We start from the raw sequence: 25,307 nt of genomic DNA on the forward strand, positions 1-25,307 counted from the left end.
TGGGGATTAGGACATGGATATCTATGGAGTGCCTTTATTCAGTCTACCACCCTGGGCTCGGCCTTGGCCTTCATTCATTAAAGGACCAAGGAGCCCTGTTGATGTCTGAGCCCATGAGAGATACTCTCTTCTGGATATCATGTGGGGTAACAATGAACTCTGAAGGTGAAAAATGTCACTGTTTGATCATTGTCATCAACAAGCAACTTTTAGCCACAGACCTCATGAAACCCAATCCTTGTTGCCAGCAACTGACATCCACAAAGGTACAAGCAGGCAAAGTTTATATTCAAACCAGTCAGTAACATTCTCTCAAAATTATTTCCAAGTGAGATAATGTCAGGACAGTCACCTAGTAGTGAGGTGAGACTTCCAATATGATTCCTTTAGCTGTCCTTTTCCAGGTTTGCCAAGCTACATCCAGCAATATCACAATAGTCAAGCATGCCAATGTTCTAGACTGTTTGGAAATCATGCCATGAGGCTCTGATTATAGGTCATCTAAGCACAATGGATCTTGATATTATCAACTCCATGGACAAGAATAATCCACTAATGTGCTGGGGCTTAGCACTGAATCATAAAGGGAAGTTGTTCCTGCATTTCCTCTCTCCCCTCCTAGGTGTCTCTTATAAGCTGCTGTCCCTTTAACCACAGGTCGTCCAGAGAAACGTCAACTCCCCTCCCAAGGGATTATGATCCTCCCAATTGTGCACCAGAGTCTCAGGACTACAATGGAACAGATGCCACCAAAAGAAAAGACGGAAGGAACCAATTTCCTGGCTGATGCAGAGCTGAGTCTTATGAAGGAGTCGAAGGCCTTTCTGGAACAATAATACCATCTTTGGGTAAGAGAAATAATGCATGTGGTAACATGGAAGTGACTCTAATAATGACAACTTGTGCAAGTGTGTTTAAATGTATAGAACAGCAGTAAGAGAGGTCACACTGCCTTGCTGTAATTGGATAAGTGCCGATCCAACACTGAATAAAAGTGTCTTTGATGGGAAAATTGACTCTTCTACTTTACAAAGATTGATAGAAATATAACAAATATTTATGATAGCATTTCCTTGCATTGCCTTTGGAGACAAGAAATGCAGGCTAGAACTGATGCTGCTCGCTAGATGAATAGCTTTTGGTAAATCACTTACCTCTCAGTGCCTTGGTCACTTTATATGTAAAACAAAATGCCTGCACCCAAGAGGTGTTAAGAGAATTAAACAAGATAGTGCATAAAAATACTTCACAGTGCTGAGTGCACACCAATTGCCTAAACATCTTTCCACTGTTAAAGTTTCCCTTAACACATTGGAAATCACTAAGACTTTAAAAATCACCTATTTCGAATCTCTCACTTTTACAGATATCATCTGGAAATATTTTGTTAAACATGTGTATGTACTAATTTCTACATAGATAATGTCTTGACCTAAAAAACTCAGCGATTCTCATATTTGACCCTGGAATCATATGGACTTTCCACAGGATCCAAAGCCAGGAAATGGCTATGTTCAATGCAAAATGGCGGCTCCTCGGAGATTCGTGGTCTCCTTAAAGGCCTATCCATACAAATCTCAGAAAATCAAAAGCAGACCAAAGAGATAGAAAGAAGAAATGTTACTGGCAAAACAATTTTACGGTTTAACTGAAAAATCCTACTCTGTGATATCTTGATTTGTATTTTATTAGTAATGATTATGTTTGCATATGCAAGACCTATTTCACTGATTAGGCACATAACATGGGTAATGCTAAAGCGTATATTCAGATCAAATCTGTTTTATGATATTTAGTTTTTGATTTATTGTTAGTTTTTGATTTAGTTTTGATTTGTTGTTGCAATGTATAGCCTCTACCCACACCATCTAGATAGGTTACAGAGGTATGGGAAATCAGAACAATTCATGAAAAATCACTTTTCAATTTGGAGGAGAAGTTGAAAGAGATCTGCATTAAAACTATCTGCTCTATTATCTGCACTATTCTTCTTAGGAAGCAAGAATGTTCCAAGTATCTCATGTCTTGAGAATCTTTCCAATTCATCATTAAACTAGGACCAAGAAAGGTCAAAATGATGGAAATGAAGGCTAGGATGCTTCAGACTGATGGGGGCTCAGTTCAGCCCCAAGAGCCTGGAGCACAGTGACAGGGCATAAAAGAGGCAAAATAAGCCACCAAAATATTGATAGCTCCAATCCAACAGCTTTTCTAGTTTGGGTTTTGTTTTTTGTTTTTTGTTTTTTGTCTTTTTGTTTGTTTGTTTTTTTGGATATCAAACAGCTAAAGCCTTCTGCCATAAATAATTTTGAAGTTTGATTCTTAATGTGAAGCATTTACTGAGTCCAAGCCACCCACCAGGCACTGTGCTAGAGTGCTCATTTTAACCCCACAGCCAGCCAGTGAAGAAGGTACTTCCATTACTCTCATTGCACAAATGTGATGAAACTTGGAAATGCTAAGCAATTTGCAAAGGGCATGCAGAGAGACAAGTGTGGATGCAAGCATGTGTGGTGTGTGTGTGTGTGTGTGTGTGTGTGTGTGTGTGTGTGTGTGTTTAGGGGAGAAGTGGGGTCTCACTTTCAGTAAAATGCTAAATCATAAACATGGCCCCCGATACTCTCCCTCTCCCTGCCCTTCTCTACTCTTGTTACCTCCACCACACTTGCCTAGGTGATCCCTCGTCTGTCTTCCTTGACATAATGGAGAGTTTAATGCCAATGGTATTGCCATAATTAGCTCTTCCTGGGATACAGTAAACTGCATTTGCACCAAATGGGCTTTCACTTCTCCAGACGTCTCTCTGAACAGCAAAGAAGGCTTGGCAACAATGAAGGGATGGTACACCCTACACCCTTTGTTCTACTATTTATGTTATCACCATGTGGCAGACTCAGGCACCCTTTGCACCTGCAGATTTTTCCACTCCATACAAGGCAACTAAGTAGGACTGAAAGGCAATATTCATCAGCAAGAAACCTTGATTGAAGAAGGCAGCACAAGGGAGGCTGAATAGCAAAGAGGTTGAGGACACAAGCTCTGAGGACAGATCAAACAGGTCCAAACTTTGCCTCTGCCACTATAAGATGGATGACCTTGGGCACACTACTTAAGTCTACATGGGTCTCAGTTTCCCCATCTTTAAAATGGAGATAATAATGACACCAGCCTCAAAAGCTTGTCATGAATGCTGAATGATATCAGGAATGCAAAATGCCTGGTCTACAGCAAGCGCTTAATAAACATTGGCTTCTGTTATTGAAGATGGCTCTGTAGGTCATGTTAAGTACCAAGGATGCAATGCATAGCCTCTACCCACACCATTTAGGTAGGTTACAGAGACAAAGCACATATATGGAAAACAATTAATAATATAAGCTAGAAGCCTGTCATGTGAGGAATATTGATGCATATGATGGAAATTCAAAGGAAGAAATAACAGTATTATTAAAAAATGTTAAATTACAGATGGCAGTGGGAGGTGGCTTTACCAATGTCACAAAGCTAATTCTGAAAGAGTTCAGAGTAAAGTCCAGGTCTCCTGATTCATAAAGTAAAATTACTTCATGAACCAATGCCACCATAGTACTAATGAAAATAATCTTAACAAAAGCATTAGTTAACACTTTGAAGGTACTTTTTACATGCTGGTTATTTTACACACATTATCTTATTAAATCCTCATAATAACCCTAGGAGAGAGGTATTATATTCCTCCCCTCCTCCATTTTACACATGAGAAAATGGAGGTGCAGGAAGGGTAAGTGATTTACCCAAAGTCCTATTATCAGAAAGTTGCTGAGCCAGGACTTAAATCAAGGTTTCTAACCAATTATAATGAAGGACTGAGGGGAGAAGAAAGTAGGGAAGCCAGAGAAAAGGTGAATGACAGACTAAATCTTAGAGCTAGAAATAGGCATTCATGAAAATAAGTGGACTGCTTTAACTAGAAGAGGAAATTCAAGTAGAGGAGTTGCAAAATACAGATAGAATAGAGTATGAGGCAGACAGAAGCAGGGCTTGAATGTCTATTGAGGCAGCAAAATACTGTTTGTCTATTGTTTGGTTGGGGGAGAAGATAGGGACGAAAAATGGAAGCTTGACAATTCTACAGTTGTCAGCTTCGTTTTGTTTTGAAGAATAACCTGATCACAGACAGAACGAAGAGGAGAGGTCAGTGGTAGGGAGACTAGTCCATGGCTGACTGCCACAGCCCTGAAAAAGGATGAGCGTTTTTCAGGTGTTCCCCAACTCCCTGGGGAGCACACAGCCACAAGTCCACTCCCCGGTCTCACCACAGAGCAACCAGAGAGACTAACGCTCCCCCTACCCATCTCTCCCCACAGGCTACAGAACTTCCACATCCATATCAGTTGACAAAGCCCTTTGGAAATCATGATTTTTTTCCGCTATCAGATGTTCAGATTCATTTGGCTTGCCAGGCCAACTGGCCGGTACCTTCACAAAGATCACCAGCTTTGGGCACCTCTGACTCTTGCTGACTTTGAAGCCATAAATCGCTGTGAGAGATCGTTGCCTAAAAACTTTAACTTTGCTGGGGATGTGCTGGACCAGTGGTCCCAAAAAGAAAAGGTATGACACGATAGGCTTCCATTGGATGCTTGGTATCCACCTATGTCTCAGCCTTCCATTTCCTTGTTCTGTGGTCCATTTGTCACTCTTAATTCAGTTCTTTCATCCCTCTGGGTCTCCTTTGTTTGTTTTCCACTTGCTCTTCTCTCTCCCCAGGGAAGATCTTTGATCCTCAACTCCACATACTGTCTTTCTCTGGATCTTCCTCAGACCCCCTCATGGTAGTTACTCACAGAGCCCTGCCTCTTTTCCTTCATTTTCTCTTTTTTTTCATTTCCTTCAGCAGCTCTTTGCTCTCCATTCATCTGTTCAGGCTAGCTACAGATTTATGGAAAAAAACAGTAATTTGAGCTTTGGTTTAATAATAATAGTCATTTGCAAGGACCTGTGCCTCAAAAGATGCAGGTACTAGATATACAAAATATTAAATAACATTGAATCATCTTTCCTATTAAATTAAGGGGAAAGTCTTCCTTTAAGTCCATTACATCTTTAACAGCTCTTTTACATTCGTTAAACTCTCTTTTGAACAGAAAGAGCAGGTAGAAGTTGAATATCTCTAGACAAAATTTAAGGGCATATTTTATTTTCAATATATTTATTTTTCAGTAACCTATTTTTAGCAAGCAGTACTGGTTTTACCAGTTTTTCTTCTTAAGTAAATGTATACAAGTAAAAAGGAGTGAATGTAAAGAAAAATACAAAGAACAATAGCACAGGTGTAAACAGATCTGACAAAAGTAGTGATACTCAAATGACTAAAGATTAAGAAATACTGACCTATATTATTTCACCAAATCCCCATCACCATGCTGGGGGATTGCAAATAAGGAAGTTAACCTCATAGAAGTTAAGTTCCTTATCCAAGGTCACCAGTCCCAAGAGTACATGAGTCAGACCCTAATCTTACACCCATAGGGTAGGGATTATGATACAATATAACACAGTCATCTGGCATCTGAGCACAATGTTGTGGGAATACAGAGAAGTCAGAGAAGAGAAGAGGAGGCTGAGAAAGGCTTCAGAGAGGAAGTGAAATTGAAATTGAATTTTGAAATAATTTTTTTAAATTTTTAAAATTTATTTTTGAGACAGAGAGAGACAGGGGAGGGGCAGAGAGAGAGGGAGACACAGAATCTGAAGCAGGCTCCAGGCTCTGAGCTGCCAGCACAGAGCCCGATGAGGGGCTCGAACTCACGGAGTGTGAGATCATGACCTGAGCCGAAGTCAGACACTTAACCGACTGAGCCACCCAGCTGCCCTGATTTTGAAATATTTTCTAACCAGAGAAGGTAAAAAGAGAGTTCCAGAAAAGGGAAGAAAAGAGGAGTAATTTTTTTTTGGTAATTCACAAAGTGAAGAGGTTTTTCAGTATAGACAGTGTATTTTGTAGAATCATAGGAGAAGTTTCCTTCAAAAATCCGTCAGTTGATGAGCCTCCCCCAAAGGCCCACCATCCTATTTTTTGTTTTCTCTGAAAACCATCCCTCAGCCTTTTGGGTAAAAAAAAAAAAGATGTTGGATACCTGGGTGATTCAGTTGGTTAAGTATCTGCCTCTTGATTTCAGCTCAGGTCATGATCTCAGTGTCATGAGATTGAGCCCCAAATCAGGCTCCATGCTGAGTGTGGAACCTGCTTGATTTTCTCTCCCCCTCTCGCTGCCACTCCCCCCAGTCATGTGGGCACACGTGTGTGTGCTCTCTCTAAAAAATAGATAGATAGATAGATAGATAGATAGATAGATAGATAGATAGATAGAAAAAGATGCTTTGTTCCTAATCAACCTTAGTACAACCATTTGGGTTATTTGGATGGCACAGAATCTATTTTAAGCAAGAAAGAAATTTATTGGACATAGGAGTGCTCACAAAAATGGGTTGCAAGCTGGACACTCAGTTTCAGCAAGAACAGGAACCAGGATAGCTCCCTGGAGATATAGAAGCACCAAGAGCTCATACACAGATTTTGTTTCAACTATATTCTATCTTTTTGTTCTTCTCAGAAAACTCAAAATCAGGGACAGAAGGTCTGATTCACCCAACATAGGTCACATGTCTCTCACTGGTGGGTGGACAATTACCCTGATGGGTTGTCTCACCTAAGCTATATTCAATAGGAGAGGAGTAGGTCCTGCAATGACAAACTAGGGTGCTGTTACCAGAATCCACCAGCACAAGTGCTGAGAAGAAGTAATGGCAGATGTCCCATCTATTTGGTGGACCAGTCATATAAGCCTTCTCTCTTTCCCATGTGCCCATGGCCAGACAGGAGAGAGACCAGCCAACCCAGCCCTATGGTGGGTGAATGGCAAAGGGGCTGAGGTGAAATGGAGCTTTGAAGAACTGGGCTCCTTGTCCCGAAAAGCTGCCAACGTGCTCATCAAGCCCTGTGGCCTAAAGAGAGGAGACCGAGTGGCTGTGATTCTGCCCCGTATCCCAGAGTGGTGGCTTATAAACGTGGCTTGTATGCGAACAGGTCAGTGCCAATATTTAACATTTCTAAATCATGCAGAAACAGAGAGAGACTGACATTTGAGGTTTTTCTGAATTGTTAGTTCCAACTGAAGCTATGCTTACAGAGAACAGAGAAATAAGAGTTAAGATGAAGAGGAAACATGATGTAATAATAATAACAACTATTTTAAGAGGTGGGTATTGCTAAAAGAAAAAAAAAAGAAAGAAAGAAAAGAAAAAAGAGGTGGGTATTATTGTAATGCCCATTTTGCAAAAGAGGAAACTGAGGTTCAGAGAGTTTAAGAAGCTTGTCCAAAGGTACACAGCTAGAAAGCTATGCAATTGGGATTTAAACAAAAACTCTATCAAAGCAAATGTGGACACTAATGCCTTTTCGCAGAGCTGGTTATGATGTATTTAGCCAGATAGTCCTGAATTTACTTTCTTGAATATATTTGGATTCTCCCAGATTTGAAAACACTAAAGGAAGAAAAAGCATTTTAGAATACAAGGACTTATAAGAATATGACTGCGGATCCCAGTTGGAAAACCTCTGCCTCATTCCAGGCAAAAAGATTAATGTATTCAATGACACATTTTCTATAAAAATAATAATTTATATTTTACCCCAAATAAAAATTCTAGAATTTTTTTTTCACTCTAGGACAGAGGTCGGCAAAAACCATGGCCTACAGGTTGGCCATCTATTTTGGTAAATAAAGCTTTAAAGTTGTAACGGCATACAGCCATGCTCCTTCATCTGCATATTGTCTACAGCTCTTTTTGCTCTACAACAGCAGAATTGCTAATTGAGACAGAGATGGGATAGTCCACAAAGCCTAAAATATTTACTATCTGGTGCTTTACTGAAAAAGTTTCCAATACCTACTGTAGAGCATGACACAATGTCTATAAATCAACTAAAGGTAAATAAAAATACTGGGGCACCTGGGTGGCTCAGTTGATTGAACATCTGACTATTGATTTGAGCTCAGGTCAAGATCTCATGGTTGTGAGATCAAGCCCCATGTCAGGCTCTGCACTGGGTATAGAGCCTGCTTAAGATTCTGTCTCTCCCTCTGCCCCTCTTCCCTGCTCACACCCCACCCCCAAATAAATCAATAAACATTTTTAAAAAGTAAGAATATTAAAGGATATAATACATAGAGAACACAAGATCTTTGCTACAATATCATTAACAAGAGAAAAAAATTGGAAACAACTACATAGAAATGATTAAATCAAGTTTAATAGAAGTGTTTATTGCTAGTTGAAATTATGATACCTCAAACTTGATGGGATACCATTAAAAAGATAATTACAAGGATTTCACAATGGTATTAGAAAATGCTCTTAATTACCAATCTAAATTTTATAAAAGCAGTATATAAAGTACTTTTTGTATCTAGTATAAAAAGGAACTTGGAAATGTGAAACCAATTTTATGTTGGAAGGAGATTAAAAGTGGTTTGTGATTAAAAATGTACTTGGGGCGCCTGGGTGGCGCAGTCGGTTAAGCGTCCGACTTCAGCCAGGTCACGATCTCGCGGTCCGTGAGTTCGAGCCCCGCGTCAGGCTCTGGGCTGATGGCTCAGAGCCTGGAGCCTGTTTCCGATTCTGTGTCTCCCTCTCTCTCTGCCCCTCCCCTGTTCATGCTCTGTCTCTCTCTGTCCCAAAAATAAATAAACGTTGAAAAAAAAATTTAAAAAAAAATGTACTTAATATTATTTAACATAATTTAAGCAATTTGTGAAATGCCAAGATTAAAAACAAACTCCCAGGCCAAATTATCAAAAACATTCAGTTAATTAAGTGTTAAGCAAGCACCTAAGGATTGTTTTCTAATTCATAATTATTTCTAATTCATAATTCTAATTCAGAATTATTAAATCTTCTGAGTCAATATTGAGATACTTGTATTGCACCTAATGTGGCAAAATATTTCACTTTTGCTATAATGCTAAACTCTGAAATCCACCAGAAGAGAACGTTTCCTTAACCCCCGTGCTATGCACTGAACACATTCATGTCAAAAATCTACCAAGGGTACTAATAATTTCTGAGCCATTAAGAACAAGTGTTTGCAAAATAAATAATCTTATATTTTTACATAGAGTGCACTATCTGAGGTCCTGTAAGGTATCTCCTTGATTAACTTCCTTATTGTCATATATTTATTCATTTTCTCAAGAGGAGAATGACACATGAGAGCTTTTAAAATATATTCAATGAATAAAGTCTCTTTCTAGGAATTCAAGTCCACTTCTTCCCATTTAGCTGACTTCAGGAAACTCACCAAGAAATAAGTAGTCTGCTATAGAGTACAGGTCTGGGGAGTCTAGTAAATGTATCTTTGAATCCTGGTTGCCACTTACAGACTCTGTGACTCTTGGGCTAGTTGTCGTCTATACACTGGGACTGGTTTTAAGTGAGATAGTGGAGGCCTAATAAGTGCTCAGTGGCTGTTCGTAATGCTTTACATACACTCTGTTTTCCTTCACTGATTCACTTTAGAAAGTGCAAACCACCTTCCCTCTGCTTTTCATCTAATTCTCTTATATATGTCCTTCTCACAAGGAACTGCTACTTTAAAATCAGGTCCATCTCAGGCCAGTGTTTAGAATGAAGTGAAGAGGTGGGATAAACTAAACATTGCCAAAGGAGTGCCAAAGGAGTGTAGACAAACTTTGATGATTCCAGACCACTGAGAAGACCCAGGTTTGAGGGCTGACTCTGCCCCTCACTGGCTATGACTCAATCTCACATTCCATCAAATGTCAACAACTGCATGGACCTACATGGCTTTTTAGAACAGTGGTCTCCAGGCTCTTCTGATTGCACAAACTATCAATAAAAATATTTGGGACACACATCCTCCCATCTGGATATAATATTTATATTGTTCTTCTGTACTAATATAGCATGCATGTTATAAAATATATACAAAAATGAGATTAAAACAAAGAATTCTAATATCGCAATAAAATTTTTTAATTCTAATTTTTCTTCTCATCCTCAGTGGGTTACCCTGCAAAACTCACTTTGGAGACCACTGGTTCAGAGGACTGACTAAGATAATGTTCATTAAAATATGTTATGAGCTGTAAAGTGCTATTTAAGTATTATATAATAATGATGCAAATGTTTCACAAAAATGTCATGCCATTATAATGCCTACTATATGCCAGACACTTACTACTATTTTCCCTCATTTTTCAGATAAGGAAAGGAAGGCACAGAGAGATCAAGTAACATGTTCAAGGTCACAAAGCTAGTAAGTTGCTAGAATTAGACCCAGGGACTATCAGAATCTAAAGCCAGTGCTCTAATGATCTCCCAGTGACCAAGGTCCTGTAGGATGTCCCTGGGGACCGAGACAAGGGTAGCTAAAGGCTATAATCCACAACTCCTCTCTACCAAGCACAGAGCCTATTTCAACAGTCTACAATCTTACCTGATGGACAAGAGTTCTGCTCAGCTCAGGGCCCTCTCTCCTTCCCAGGGCTGGTCTTCATGCCAGGAACAACCCAGCTGACAGCAAAAGACATTCTCTATCGGCTGCGAGCATCCAAAGCCAAGTGTGTTGTGGTCAGTGAGGAGGTGGTCCCAGCAGTGGAGTCCATCATGTCAGAGTGTCCTGACTTAGAGACCAAACTCCTGGTGTCTCCACACAGCCAGAACGGGTGGCTCAGCTTCCAGGAATTATTTCAGTGAGTATTTTCCCCCGCCTCAACTGCAGTACCAGCAATAACACCAATTACAACTGTATCTCGGAGTCTCCTTGCCTCAAGGACTCAGCAATACTATCACTCGATCCAGACCCCTTCCCATAAAAGAATCACCTAATATGGGGTGCCTGGGTGGCTCAGTTGGTTGGGCGGCTGACTTCAGCTCAGGTCATGATCTCTCAGTCTGTGAGTCTGAGCCTTACATCGGGCTCTGTGCTCGCAGCTCAGAGCCTGGCGCCTGCTTCCGATTCTGTGTCTCCCTCTCTCTCTGCCCCTCCCCTGCTTGCTCTTTGTCTCTTTCTCAAATAATAAGCATTAAAAATTTCTTTTAAAGAATCACCTAATAAAATATTTTTAAGCACAGAAGAAAAGATGTAGCTCTGCCTCCGTTTCCCTACCTCCTACTGTGGCTTGTTATGAGTATACTGCATGGCTTGGATTTAGCCTAATCCTAGATCACCTCTCCCACTACTCTCCCTGCCTTGATTCCCTCTGGCCACCCTTTAATTCCTCAAACATGCCCCACTTCAGGGCCTTTGTACCTGCTGTTTCTTCTGCCTGAAATGCTTTTCCAACGTCCTCTTCACAGCTGACTCCTTCCTGTCAGATTTTAGCTTGAATGTTTTATTCTCACTGAGATTGTCTCTGACCACCCTATCTACAGAATTCCAAACCACTCTATCACATCATCCTGTTTTCTTCATAGCAGTCATTACTATCTGAATATTGTGTCCAGTCATTTTTCCCTTATATACTGTGTTTTTATCCTCTGCAATAGGGGTTGGCAAAATAGGGCCCATGGGCCAGTTCTGGCTCAGCACCGGTTTTTGTAAATCTTATAAGAACTGAGTAGAGTAGTTGCAACAGAGACCATATGGCCCACAAATTCTAAGATATTTGCTGTATGGCCCTTTATAGAAAATGTTTGCCAAACTCTGCCCTAACCTGTAAGCTCCAAGAAGACAGGGGCACTGTTGATCTGCTTGGTTGATCACTCTATCTCCAGTTCCTACCATACAGGTGATACTTAATAAATATTTGCTGAATGAATGAATGAACAAAACAGATCACTGAACCTTGGTTTTACTCATATGTAAAACAGGGATAATTATACTGCACATATCTCAAGTGTTGTTTTGGGGATAAAATAAGCTAATATGTGAGAAAGTACTTCCTCAACTATAAAAAAAAGAATAGAATGTTAATTAATGGTATTATCCTTCAAAGAGCTATTAAATACAGTATTTTTTAAAAATTCTTCCAGAGAAGCTTAAAGAAAGAAGACATGAATAGGGCAGTGGTGTGTGTGTGTGTGTTTGCTGAAATGAAATTTTATCCTACTAATTAATGCAAACCAAATTCCTGTTATTAGTCAATCCCAAAATTCTCTCCCAAGGGCTATGCCAATGAATCCTGTTTGTGTCTTTTATAAGCTGTGTACCCTGGGATAAGTCAAGTAACATCTCCGAAACTCTCTCTTATCCAAAGAATGGGGATAAGGATAGTATATACTTCACTGGGTTGTAAAAGAATTAAATGTGATGAAGCATGTGAAGTGTTTAGTATAAATCCTGGCACATAGTAATCACTCCACAAATATTATAGTAATTATAATTACTCATATTATTTTCAGTTAATAAAGTCATTCGGCAGTGTAGCGATTCCCTAAGGTAATAGCACCCAGATTATTTGAATATGCATCTCCGTCAGTAAAATATTTTTAACACTCCCACAATACATGCATATTAATTTATAAATCATATACATGTGTTTTTGGTTATTATACAAATACCAAAAATAAATACTTTAAATAATAAATACAAGAATGCATATAATTTGAAGTCCTCTTAGTTTCTTCCCCATCTCGGGTATCTTATATACCCCTAATGGCAAGCACCCCTACTTCACAGGTCCCTGCCCTAACCAACTCTGCAATGTGCCATTGAGTCCCTTAAAGGTGCCCAAAAAATCAGAAGAAAAAGGACTTTGAATTCACTGAGAAGCAAGATATCCCAAAATTTAGTGGCATAAAGCAACATTTTCTCAAGATTCTGTAGGTCAGAAGTCCATGCAGGGGCACCTGGGTGGCTCAGGTGGTTAAACGTCCAACTTCGGCTCAGGTCATGATTTCACAATTTGTGGGTTTGAGCCCCACATCAGGCTCTCTGCTGACAGCTCAGAGCCTGGAGCCTGGAGTCTGCTTCAGATTCTGTGTCTCCCTCTGTCCCTGCCCCTCCCTCTCTCACACTCTGTCTCTCTCTCTCTCTTTCAAAAATAAATAAACATTAAAAAAAAAAGTTCACGCAGGCCTCAGCAGAGGCAGCTTATCCTTCTCCATATCAGCTTGACTGAAGCTCAAGGACCCAAGGGGGTTCACTCACAAGTCTGAGGCTCTGGTGTTAGCTATTGGCTGAAGCACCTCACTTGTCCCATACATGCCCTCTGTCTCCAGCAGGAAGGTCTGAACGTTTTCCTATGGTGGCTGCATCCCCCCACCCCCGCCCCAATGAAAGTGAAAACTACCAAGCCTCTTAAGACCTAGGCTGAGAAGTCAAAGAAATTCTGCCACACTCTGTCAATCAAAATTAGTCATAAGGCCATCCCAGATTCAAGGAGAGAGGACATAGGCTCCACTCCTCAGTGAGGGAATGGCATTCTTGTGCAGGGTGGGAAGGAAATGTTGGAGCTGTCTGTGCAGATAATCTTACACAGATACTGTTATTATCTATTCATAGAATGCTCTTGGCTTTAGTAATAGGAAACCCAACTATAAGTGGCTTAAACAACACAAACTATTTTATTATATGACAAGTAAGAAGTACAGAGATAGAGCCAAATGAGAGTTGGTTATTCAGTAGTTTGATGAAATTAGCATGAACCCAGATTCATTCATCTTTCCATCATGCTATCCTCAGTGTGTCTGCTAATCCCTCCTGTGATCCCAACATGGCTAGAGTCGTCCCAGACATAATGTACTTTCACAACAATATCTGAAGTCCAGAAAACAAGATAGGTGGGGTGAGGAAAGGCAGCATCCCTTCCTCATGACTCTTTAAAATAAGGAAACGTTTTCCATAAAGCCTTTAAATCTCATTGACCATAACTGCAACATGTACCCATCCCTAAATCAGTCTCTGGTACAAGAATTAGCATGATCAGCTTAGGATAATCAAGATTCACCCCCTAGAGCTATATAAGGAACAGTCTCCCCTGCCTGATACCTGAACAAAATCAGAGTTTTATCAGTGCAAGGAAGAAGAATGGGATGCTATATGGTAAGAAGCTGTGTCTGTCAGCGATATTGAAGATGCTGAACAAAAAGTATTAAAAAGTTTGATTCAAATGCCAAAAGATCTTCCTTTAAATCATAAAAACTCTTGAAATGTTCATAAAAATTCACAAAGATTCACTGATTTTTGAAAAAATCATAGATTAAAAGAAGCACTGAGAGAAAAAGTTTAAATACACATCCTTTTGCCATTGATTTTGAAAGTCTCTTGGTTATCTATGTGACCTATACAAAGGTGGCACTTAAAAAAACAGACAAGTGAGTTGTTAAAGCTTAGTACTTATCTACAAAGTCCCTTTAAGATTTCTTGAGAATTTCCTCTCAAGGAGGCTTTGAATTAGGTTTTGTTCTATTAACTGTTCTCTGGTATCAAGAATATATATATATATATATATATATGTGTGTGTGTGTGTGTGTGTGTGTGTGTGTGTGTGTGTGTATGCAAATATATATAGAGAGAGATAAACTGGTCTGCCATCTTCAGCCACTATGTTGGGATCCATATTTTACAGATCTGCCTCTGCAGAGCACAGCTGTGTAGAAACAGGAAGTCAAGAACCAATGGCCATTTATTTCACCAGTGGGACCACAGGTGCTCCCAAGATGGCCCAGCACTCTCAGAGCAGCCTTGGAATTGGGTACACCCTTTGTGGAAGGTAGGGAGGAAAACTGTTTTTGTTAAATTCTCCCCTGAGCCGCCCACATGTGTATCCAACTGAGCTGACACCACCACTTGGAGGGTTATTGGATTTCTCCAATATAATGTCTACAAAACAGAACCCTTGATGCCCCTGCCCAACCCTAGCTCAGTAAATGGCACCATCTCACCAACTGATCAAGCAAGAATTTATGGATTAAATAGGCGATGGGAATTAAGGAGTGCACTTGTGATGAGCACAGGGTGATGTACAGGAATCACCCTTGGCCACATCTCAATAACCATATGTCTGGCTCCTTCTCATTGCCAGAGAAGCTCACCCACCCAGAAAGGCCTTCCTAGATATCTTAAAGCTATCACATTACCTGTTTTATTTTCCTCAGAGCACTTATCACTATTTGATATTATGATACTGATCTATACTCATTCATTTTATTGTGTGCTTGTTAGCTATCTGTCTTACTGAAGTAAGAGCAGATATCTAGTCTATCTCACTATGCTAGGCAGAACAGTGCCTAGCATATATTTACACAATAAATATTTGTTGCATCAATGAACAAACCTAGAATATCATGCCAAACCCAGCCTCCCTATTTTCATATTACCTAGGGTTCTGAAGAAGTTCTCTAACAAAATAACAAAAGTGGGAGGTAGAATAATAGCTCATCCTGCCTTTGGGTTTCTTTTGATCTTTCTCTGTAGCCCCTGATGTTCTGGCCAGTTCTCAAAGACACCAGTTTGTTTGCTTTTCTGTTTTTGTTTTTGTTTTGTTTTGTTTTTTGTTTTGTGGGATTTCTTTCTTTCTTTCGCTTTGTTTTGGTTTTTTTTTTTTTTTTTTTTTTTTTTTTTTTTTTTTTTTTTTTTTGGTCTTGTTGCTTCTCCATATCACTTAGGTATTGGCTAGACCTGAAGTCCTCAGATATCATATGGAACATGTCTGACACTGGCTGGATCAAGGCTGCCATTGGCAGTGTGTTTTCATCCTGGCTTCAGGGAGCGTGTGTCTTTGTACATCGGATGGCCCAGTTTGACACTGACACTTTCTTAGATGTAAGTCATGACTTCTAGCTACATCTCTCCCTTGTCTCCTCTAAAACTACAGAGAAATGATTCTTCAGAATATAGTTTCCTGGGCTTGTGGAAATAATTCCTTTTTAAGAACTGAAGTCTCCAGGGACTTGGCCTTTGAATGTATTTAACAGAGAGGAAACACCCACAACACTCTCAGGCATAAAATCCACTCTTGTGCTTCAAACTGTTCAGGATTTCTAATGTCCCACTGAGCATGAGATTCTAAGTAACAGATTAGAAGTCTCAAGTCCAAACAAATCTTTGGTTTCTGACTCAGTGAAACAAAAACAATAGGTGATAAATCCCAAACCCTGTGTAGAGAAGATTAAAAGGTGGGGTCACCTTTCTCCCAGAGCAGCTCCTTCCATTCTCCCCTCACCCTGAGCTTCTCACTTTGTTAATTCTCAGAACCCAATATTTGTCTTGAAAACAGGCATGTCCCTCCTTTTCAGCCAGAGACAGCTAGATTGAGGTATCAGATTGCTCTCATTTCTTTAGCCTTTAGAAAGATGTGATCCATGGGGTGCCTGGGTGGCGCAGTCGGTTAAGCGGCCGACTTCAGCCAGGTCACGATCTCGCGGTCCGTGAGTTCGAGCCCCGCGTCAGGCTCTGGGCTGATGGCTCGCAGCCTGGAGCCTGTTTCTGATTCTGTGTCTCCCTCTCTCTCTGCCCCTCCCCCGTTCATGCTCTGTCTCTCTCTGTCCCAAAAATAAATAAACGTTAAAAAAAAAAAAAAAGAAAGATGTGATCCAGGCCAATTATTTTTCACCCATGAAAAATCAATTATGTTTAACAAAATACATGTTATTAAACAAACACCACACCTGTGTGAATAAAAGCTATACTCACCCTGTTATTTTGCTAACTGGTCTGACGAGATGGCTTGAGGGTCTTAACAGAAATGCTGGGTAGCATAAGAACTAGGATCTCTCCATCAGGCTAATAAAGTGTCCTAAGTAGATAAACTAAGTTTGCAGTTCTGAAACCTGCATTTTAAAAAATAAGAATAATAATTTTAGTAAAATATTAAATATTGTATAGTATTTAAGTAAGATACATAATATACTTATTTTAATCAATTTATTTAACATTATATTAAGACATAGTAATGCTAGTACTATGTTAATAATATTAATGTATTATTATATTATTAATCTATATTATTTAACATATTCAATAAGTTGATTAAAATAAGACTATTCTTATTTTACAAAGATAGTGTGTATTTTAAAATACACACAAATACACAAAGATGTGTGTATTTTAAGTGCTCTAAAAACTTTACGCTATTCTTAGGTATAAGCACTTACACCTATTAAGAATAGTTGGAATCCAGGGAGCAAGTACACATAGTAGAGATGTTCACTTACAGATCAAAAGTTTTTCATGATCCAGATAGACTAGAAATACATCTTGAAAGCCTTCTCTCAAATGTTTAAGTTTAATACAAACTGTCAATTTATCACTTGGCATAGTCGAACCTCTCTAGAAACAGGAAATCTAAAACGTGAGTATCTCTCTAGATTTAACCTGCCTATGTCATTATTTTTCTTTAAGGAGCTAGAGGGAAAATGAGCCCAGCAAATCTGGGCCTGGAAAATGACTTATGCATTTAATCAATCCACTCGAAAGGACTGGTATCTTTTATAGAAACAGTTTTGGTAGGTTAGCTCACATCTAGGGTGAGTACTGTGCAGGAATATATGGGCAGGAGGTTTCAAAATTCCACCATGAAAGGTAATTTGCACCCCTGAGGTAGAATCAACCAGTTCCTACTTTGGGGTTGGTCTCAAATTCGACAATTTACTTTTTGTTGAATTTGATTGTGTGTGTCTATTACTGTAACATATATGTATTCTTCCCAATAATTGGAAGTTTCCAACAGACATCCAGTCACTAGTGACAATAAATATTTGCTTTCTTATGCCTAGTAGTGATCATGAGATGAAAACATGCTAATGATAGACGTTGAGGGGTTGCAGACATCAGCTCTGGTTGTGGCCTCTAATGAACCACTTCTGAAACTGTCTTCCTCTATCATCCAGACGCTCACCACTTATCCCATCACGACCCTGTGCAGCGCTCCCACTGTGTACCGGATGCTTGTGCAAAAAGACCTTAAGAGGTACTTGGGCAGAAATCTCCATTTGAACCACAAACAAAAGCTATAGTCCCGCATCACCCCTTCTCAGCGCAGGATAGCCCAGGTTTCCTCAGTCTTGCCACTAGTGACATTTGGACTGAATAATTCTGTGCTGTCGGGGACTGTCCTGTGCACTGTAGGATGTTGAGCAACATTCTGCCTGGCTTCCACCTACTAGATGCCAGTAGAACCTCCCTCGCAACCATCAAAACTGTCTTCAGATATTGCCTAATCACTTCCCAGTTGCCCCTAAGGATAGCCTCTAGGGGCAACTGAACATTTTCCCAGGGACAACCAGAACCCTGAAGTCTGAGAACCAACCTCCCTCCCCAAAATACAGCTGCATTCATATTGTCTTGAAGAGAAGCTAATGAAGTCTTATGACTTGAAGATTATAATCAATTTATCCAAATCATCTGAACACCTAGTGGACTTGCAATGCATATTTACTTAACTAATACAAATTGAGTACCTGAAGAAAAAGAGAAAGGAAGAGAGAAATAATTTAAGTAGTATAGGCTCACCCATCCTCTGCACCCTCAAGTGTGGATGCCCAGAAGGGAGAGTGCTATGAAACAAAATAAAGCAGATATGAATGTAAGCATCTTGCTCACATTTCAAGAGTAGTTCAGGGCTTTCCAGGATTATTTTGAATAGGCACAACTCCTGTCCTCCCCATTTGACACCTCAATGCACCGGAACTGGGCTATTCCAGACTTCCTCACTTGAGAAAGTGGGCAGTGGAGTAGTAAGGCCAGTGGTTAGCTGATCAAGCTCCAAAGCCAAACAAGTAGGGCTCCACTATTTACTGATAGTGTGACCTCAGACACTCCAGATGACCTTACTAAGTCTCCTTAACTCCATCCACAAGAGAGGATTAAGGGCTGCCTCACGCGGTTGTGGAGAGAATTCAGGGAAATGGCCTACTTGGTGAGATACTTGACAAATGGTAAGTGCAGGGTAGTCAATTCAGCTCTTTTTTATATGTGAGACCTTGAACAACCTCTTTATATTCTCTCAGCCTCAAGTTCCTGATCTGTATAATAAGGATGTGAGGATTATGAGAATGCTCCTAAAGCCCTCACAGCATAGTAGGTTCTTAATTAATGTTAGCTGTTTTATCACTTGGCCCATAATAAGCACTTAAGATCATTATTGGTATTTTCTCCTACCTTCTCCCCTCCTTTAATGATCTGCTAAAATGCAAGCTCTGTCAGGAAATTTTATTTGAATTACTAACATGCCCCACACACCTACAACCATGTCTGACAAGATAGTAGGTGCTCAAAAATATTTGCTGACTGAACTTTCCTACTACTTGTCTTTCCTAGCTCATTTGCTTGTTGCTAGAACATACTAATAATGTTTTAGTGAAAGCCACTCAGATTTCTCCCATCAAAGACCCTATATCTGTGTCTACAGATATAAATTCAAGAAGCTACGGCACTGCTTGACAGGAGGGGAGCCACTCAACCCCGAGGTGCTGGAACAGTGGAAGGCACAAACTGGACTGGAACTGTATGAGGGCTACGGACAGACAGAAGTGGTATGTTTAATGGGCAGTTTAGGTTTAGCACATTGGGAACATTTCAACCCCAGACTGAGCCCCTGAAGAGTCCCCTTGGTGTTCTAAATTTTTATGGAATTTCCCAGGATACCTTACCTTGCAAGTAACCACCAAAACCTCTGAATTGCCCAATTAGGTTTGGCTAGAGGGGAATTAGGATTATTCCTTCCAGTCTTCCTGCCTTCTTCCCATGCTGGAGAAGTCTCAAAGGTGTTAGGGGTCAGAGAGGGTCAGATTTGAGCAGCTCATCTTCTCAGCAACACTGAGGACCCCACAGAGCCCCAGTGGGGAATTTATCCCAAGGTGCACTAAGTGGTATCCTTAGTCTAAGGAGTAGTTTTCAAAGTGTGGTCCTCAAATCAGCAGCATCAGCTGCACGTGGAAATTTGGTAGCAATTCAAATTCTCAGACACCCCACCTGGCCAGACCTACTGAATCAGAAACTCTGAGATGGTGCCTGGAAATCTGTGCTTGAAAAATGAATGCTCCAGGTGACTCTGGTACACGCTTATGTTTGAGAAGCACTGATCTAAAATAATGTGCATGTGTGTATGTGTATGTGTGTGTGTGTGTGTGTGTGTGTGTATAACTGGGAAAACCAGTCAATACTGAGTCTTATGTTTTATTGTTATGATATAAATAGCTACAGAAATTGAATTTTTACATCCTTATATAAAACATGTTCTCTCAACAGGGAATAATTTGTGCCAATCAGAAAGGACAAGAAATTAAACTGGGTTCAATGGGCAAAGGAGTACAACCCTATGATGTCCAGGTCAGTAATATCTGTTTCAATAAGGAAAAAACATTTTACAGTTTTCTACTAGTCATTGTACAACTATTTATAACCTGTTTTCACACTGTAAAAAAACAAATTTAGGAACCTAAATTGTTTCTTTCATTCTAGATTATAGATGAAAATGGCAACGTCCTACCACCTGGCAAAGAAGGGGAAATTGCCCTCAGACTACAGACTACACGGCCTTTCTGTTTCTTCTCTGAATATGTGGTACAAGAATGTAAAATATGCTAGTCACACTTTAATAGAAAAGGTGGTACAGGGAATCATACAGACTTGGGTCCAAATTTCATATCCATCACGTGTTGCTGTGTAAATATGGGCAAGTCACAAAATCCAAGTCTATTTCATCAACTGCAAAATGGGGAGAATATCATCTATCTCCTAGGAGTTGTGCAAAGATTAAATTCTATGTGTAAGAAACCAGTTGCAGTGAGTGTCCTCAGAAAAGACAACTAGGCAGGCTGCAGAGGGCAGGGAGGGAGTGATAGGGAGTGGTAGAGGTGGAAGAGGGGTTTACTTTTTATTATATTCTTGAACCTTTTGTATTCTACACTAGGAATTACATTTCTTTAAATTAATTTCTTTTAGAAATAGAATGCACAATGTACAAGTCACTCCATGGGTGCCATAGCCCTTTGTCTATTCTGACCAAGAGTCATCTTTGATTCCTAGGACAATCCAGAGAAAACTGCTGCCACGATAAGAAGGAATTTTTATGTCACTGGAGACAGAGGAGTGATGGACAGTGATGGGTATTTCTGGTTTGTTGGTAGAGCTGATGATGTCATCATATCCTCTGGGTTTGTATATTTGCTACTCTTACTCTTAGGAAGTAATTGATTGTCAGGGGAGATCTATTGGGTGGTGTAGTGACCAAGGGCTTCTTTTCCTCTTCCAGGTACCGTATTGGGCCATTTGAAGTGGAGAGTGCACTAATCGAGCACCCAGCAGTTGTTGAATCAGCTGTTGTCAGTAGTCCAGATCCAATCAGAGGAGAGGTAGAGTGAATGTCATTAATGTAGCAATTTCATATTTTCAAGTTCTATCCATTTGACCATGTTAAGGAGTGAATCAGGAGTAGTCATGTACTTCTTATTATGAAGCACATGTGCCAAAAATGTATAGTGGGCAATCAACTTTACAAATGAGTTGCATCTCAAAGGGGATGTATTAGCATTCTTTTAGAGGCAAATGACAGAAACTCAACTCAAACTGACTTAAGTTTTTAAAAAAAGGAATTTACTGGCTCACACATAAGTGAGGTCTTCAGGTACAGCTACATCCAAGGGTTCATGTGAAGTCAGCAAAACCGTCTCTCTCCATCTCTTGGCTGTTGTTCTTTAGGTTGGTTCCATTCGGAAAGGTTCTTCCTACTTGACAGCAACCACTCCAAATGCACACAGCTTAACAACCAGGAAAAGAGACAGCTCCCTTTCCACCAGTTTCAAGCAACTCCCAGAATAATATTTGCCTATCTTAGATCACATATCCAACCAACGTGGTCCAGGGAATGGTATATGCTGACTGGCCAGACCTGGATCATATGCTGGTCACTGGAGGTAGGAGTTAGTGTCAACACCACTAGAGAGAGAAGTTAGGGTAATGCTCCATAGGAAACTCAGGGTACTGTTACTAAAAGAGGAAGAGATGCTACAGAAGAAAAAACAGCAGATTCTACTGTATGTACTATTGTCACGGAAATCAAAATACATTTCATTACAGGAACAACGCAAATAGGATGTTGTGGCCAGGTTCCCAAACAAGTCCCACAAGCCTACTTTCAACCTATTAAAGGGAATCTGGGGAATGACAGGAATAACCTTAGGTTTAGGAGGAAGCCATGTAGTATGAAAGGGAGACTTTTCCTTTCCTTGAGGAAATTTCTAATAGAATAAGTAGCAAAATTTCAAAATCAGTTTCTGTATCAGCATCCTCCCACATCTCTTTCTCTACTGCCATTCATATAACTGTGACCCTCTGCAGTGACTCTATGGATCCCACACTCAAACCTCTTGTACCACTTCCCCATTCAATGAATTCCATTCTTCAAAGTATTTTCCTCCTGCTACCATAGTCTCAATAGAGCTTATTTCAGGTGAACATTAGAAGTAAATACCAACTGGAATCAATGTAGGAATAATTAATAATTTATACTTAACTAACTTCAACAATTAGTGAGTTTTGCATGGTATTCCAAAGAGAAGCAAAAAAAATATTCAGAGGTAGACCAATCCTTCCTGAGAGTTCATCCCCCAGCATACAAAATCCCTCCACTAAGCCTCCCCAAACCCCTTTCAAACTGTATTCTCTGGGAACTCCATTTGTCCCCCCTACTGCATGTTTCTAACAGTGTAGGTTTGAAATAAGTGGTTATCGGTAAATCAAGGATTGCCTGTTAGGATTAGTCTGACTGAAATGTCAAATACATGTGGACATGTAAATAAAACTCAACCTTTACCCTTAATGAAACACTGCACTCCTCACACTCAGAAACCATTTGTCTGGAATTAGATCTCAAAACCTCATTTGTAATCCAAGCTCTGTTCAGAGGTGATCTCTGGATTTGCATTCATCACTCAAGCTCCTGTTAATTACAAATACCTGTGTTCAGCATTGGCTCCAAACTCTTGATATGTCTGAAAAACAAACATCAATATAAATGGACTTTTCTCCTGCAGGTAGTGAAAGCTTTTGTTGTCTTATCTGCACCCTTTAAATCATCCAACCCAGAGAAATTAACTCTTGAACTTCAGGATCATGTGAAAAAATCAACTGCACCTTACAAATATCCAAGAAAGGCAAGTATTTTTGCCCAAAAGTTAATGTGTTACCAAACAAGGGTCTAAGGTAGTAAGTACATAGAGTTTATTAGCTTGTGACTTTATGTTTGCTCAGTATGTAAGCAGAGGATACCTATTTCAACTTGTTTTGCCCTAACAATTTTGCTTTAGAAAATTTATTTTCAAATATTTGATAAACTAGCTTTGATCAACTCTGCAATACTGAGTAACTACATGGGATCCTTATAAGACTAATCAGCCCCATTCCATGAGAAAAAAAAAAAATACTGGCAAATTGATTTTAAAAACCACCTGGGCACACCTGGGTGACTTGGTCAGTTAAGCATCCTATTCTTGATTTCAGCTCAAGTCATTATCTCGGCTCAAGTCATGATCTCACAGTTATGAGATAGAGCCCCAAGGCTCCATGTTGGGCATGGAACCTACTTGGGATTCTCTCTCTCCCTTTCTTTCTGCCCCTCCCCGTCTCGTGCTCTCTCTCTCTCAAATAAACTTTAAAAAATGTTTTTAAAAAATGAAAACAGCACCTAATTCAACAATCATGGCACTCTTGATCCATAATACCCTTACAGATTCAAAGCACAGGGCTTTAGTATCAAACTGACCAAACTTAAGGCTTAGAAAAAAATATATATACTATCCGAAGAAACTGTGGAATCTTTCCTGAGACCTTCTTCTTCAAGGGAGGATTTAAGAATAATTCTATAAAAGGGTGCCTGGGTGGCTCAGGCGGTTGGGCGTCCGCCTTCAGCCCAGGTCATGATCCCGCACTTTGTGGGTTCGAGACCTGCGTCAGGTTCTTTGCTGACAGCTTGGAGCCTGGAGCTTGCCTCAAATTCTGTGTGTGTCTCTCTCTCTGCCCCTCCCCTGCTTGTACTCTATCTCCCCCAAATAAATATTTTTTTAAAGTTTTAATAAAAAAAATAATTCTATATAAAAACATAGAAATAGCACTGCAACTTCCTTCCTTCTCATCCCAGAATACTATTGGTTGATATTGATCCTTAACATGAGAATTCCATTTCAGTTGGTATTTCAACCAAAAGGTAGTTAACTTTAAGAATAGTTACATTTTCTCCATTAAATTTACTAAATCCATGGCAGTTGATTTTCAGAAATGTTATTGGAGAAAATTTTTAAATACAATAGTTACATCTTGAGGAAGGGAAACGAAGAGGATTTACCATAGACATAAGGGGAAAATTGTGTGTACTCAAAATTCTCTCTCAAAAATCTCCCTCAGAAACTGCAGGACCCAGTTCTTAAAAGCCCAAACCCCAAGAATTAACTTGTTTCCTTGTGCATTTAGGTGTGGCCTCTATTTCCCTGGGGTAGTGGAGGCCTAGGTCCAATTGAACTTAGGAGTAAAGGAATTATTATATTCTTCTGACAAAGCACACAGCCTTTGCACTAAAAACCCATGATGGAGCTCCATTGTCAACTTTACTATATAAACACAAGAATTTCAATGAGCTTGGTGGACTAAGACAACCCCTAGACTTAAAACTCCATGCTAGAGTTGCATGAAAGCTTTCCCTATTGTACTGACAGCTGGGATTGTCAAAATGGAATCAAGTGTCTCATAATGTGTTTCTGTTAATTAGGTGGAATTTGTTCCAGAACTCCCAAAGACAATCACTGGGAAAATCAAACGCAACGTTTTGAGAGACCATGAATGGGGTAGAACATAGCCTGATAAGAGACGATGGCATTAAGTTGTTAACAGGGCTGCTTTTAGTCCTTGCTTCCTAACAATTTAGTGATTGTTAAAATGCTGAAGATTTTTCCTGGTTGAAAAACTCAATTTTTTGTTTTGCAATTAGCCAAAAAATAAATGAAAATCTAAAAACATTTGGGAAGAAAACTGTTATAATGACCAAACTGACAAAGGCAATGCTTTTAATGATTTGCAAGGGTTTAAAATAGTGAATAATTACTTAGAAAAGTACAGTGGACATTGAATTATCTTGTGAATGATTAAGCCAAAATAAAGATTAGAACTATTCTAAAAGTTCAAGACTGAATTTCTTCAAGGTGCTTGGGTGGTTCAGTTGGTTGAGCATCCAACTTCGGTTCAGGTCATGGTCTCGCAGTTTGTCAGTTCTAGCCCCACATTGGGCTCTCTGCTGTCAATGTGGAGCCCACTTTGATCCTCTGTCCCCCATTCTCTCTGCCCCTCCCCTGCTCATGCTCTCTCTCAA

At 39.8% G+C, this 25,307-nt stretch overlaps 1 protein-coding gene across 1 annotated transcript; it reads left to right on the forward strand.

The window, feature by feature from the left end:
- Positions 1–662: 662 nt before the first annotated feature.
- Positions 663–24,797, forward strand: LOC115504170 (acyl-coenzyme A synthetase ACSM4, mitochondrial). The gene is made up of 14 exons (XM_032591673.1): positions 663–848; positions 4,347–4,593; positions 6,859–7,069; positions 10,550–10,757; positions 14,577–14,720; positions 15,616–15,772; positions 17,839–17,918; positions 19,359–19,482; positions 20,198–20,278; positions 20,411–20,512; positions 20,978–21,105; positions 21,204–21,303; positions 22,984–23,103; positions 24,711–24,797. Exons 2-14 carry the CDS (start codon positions 4,396–4,398, stop codon positions 24,795–24,797), a joined length of 1,740 nt encoding a protein of 579 aa, XP_032447564.1. The 5' UTR covers positions 663–848; positions 4,347–4,395.
- The last annotated feature ends 510 nt before the right edge of the window (positions 24,798–25,307 follow it).

The sequence above is a fragment of the Lynx canadensis genome, chromosome E3 (genome assembly GCF_007474595.2).
Source record: "Lynx canadensis isolate LIC74 chromosome E3, mLynCan4.pri.v2, whole genome shotgun sequence".
NCBI classification, from domain to species: domain Eukaryota; kingdom Metazoa; phylum Chordata; class Mammalia; order Carnivora; family Felidae; genus Lynx; species Lynx canadensis.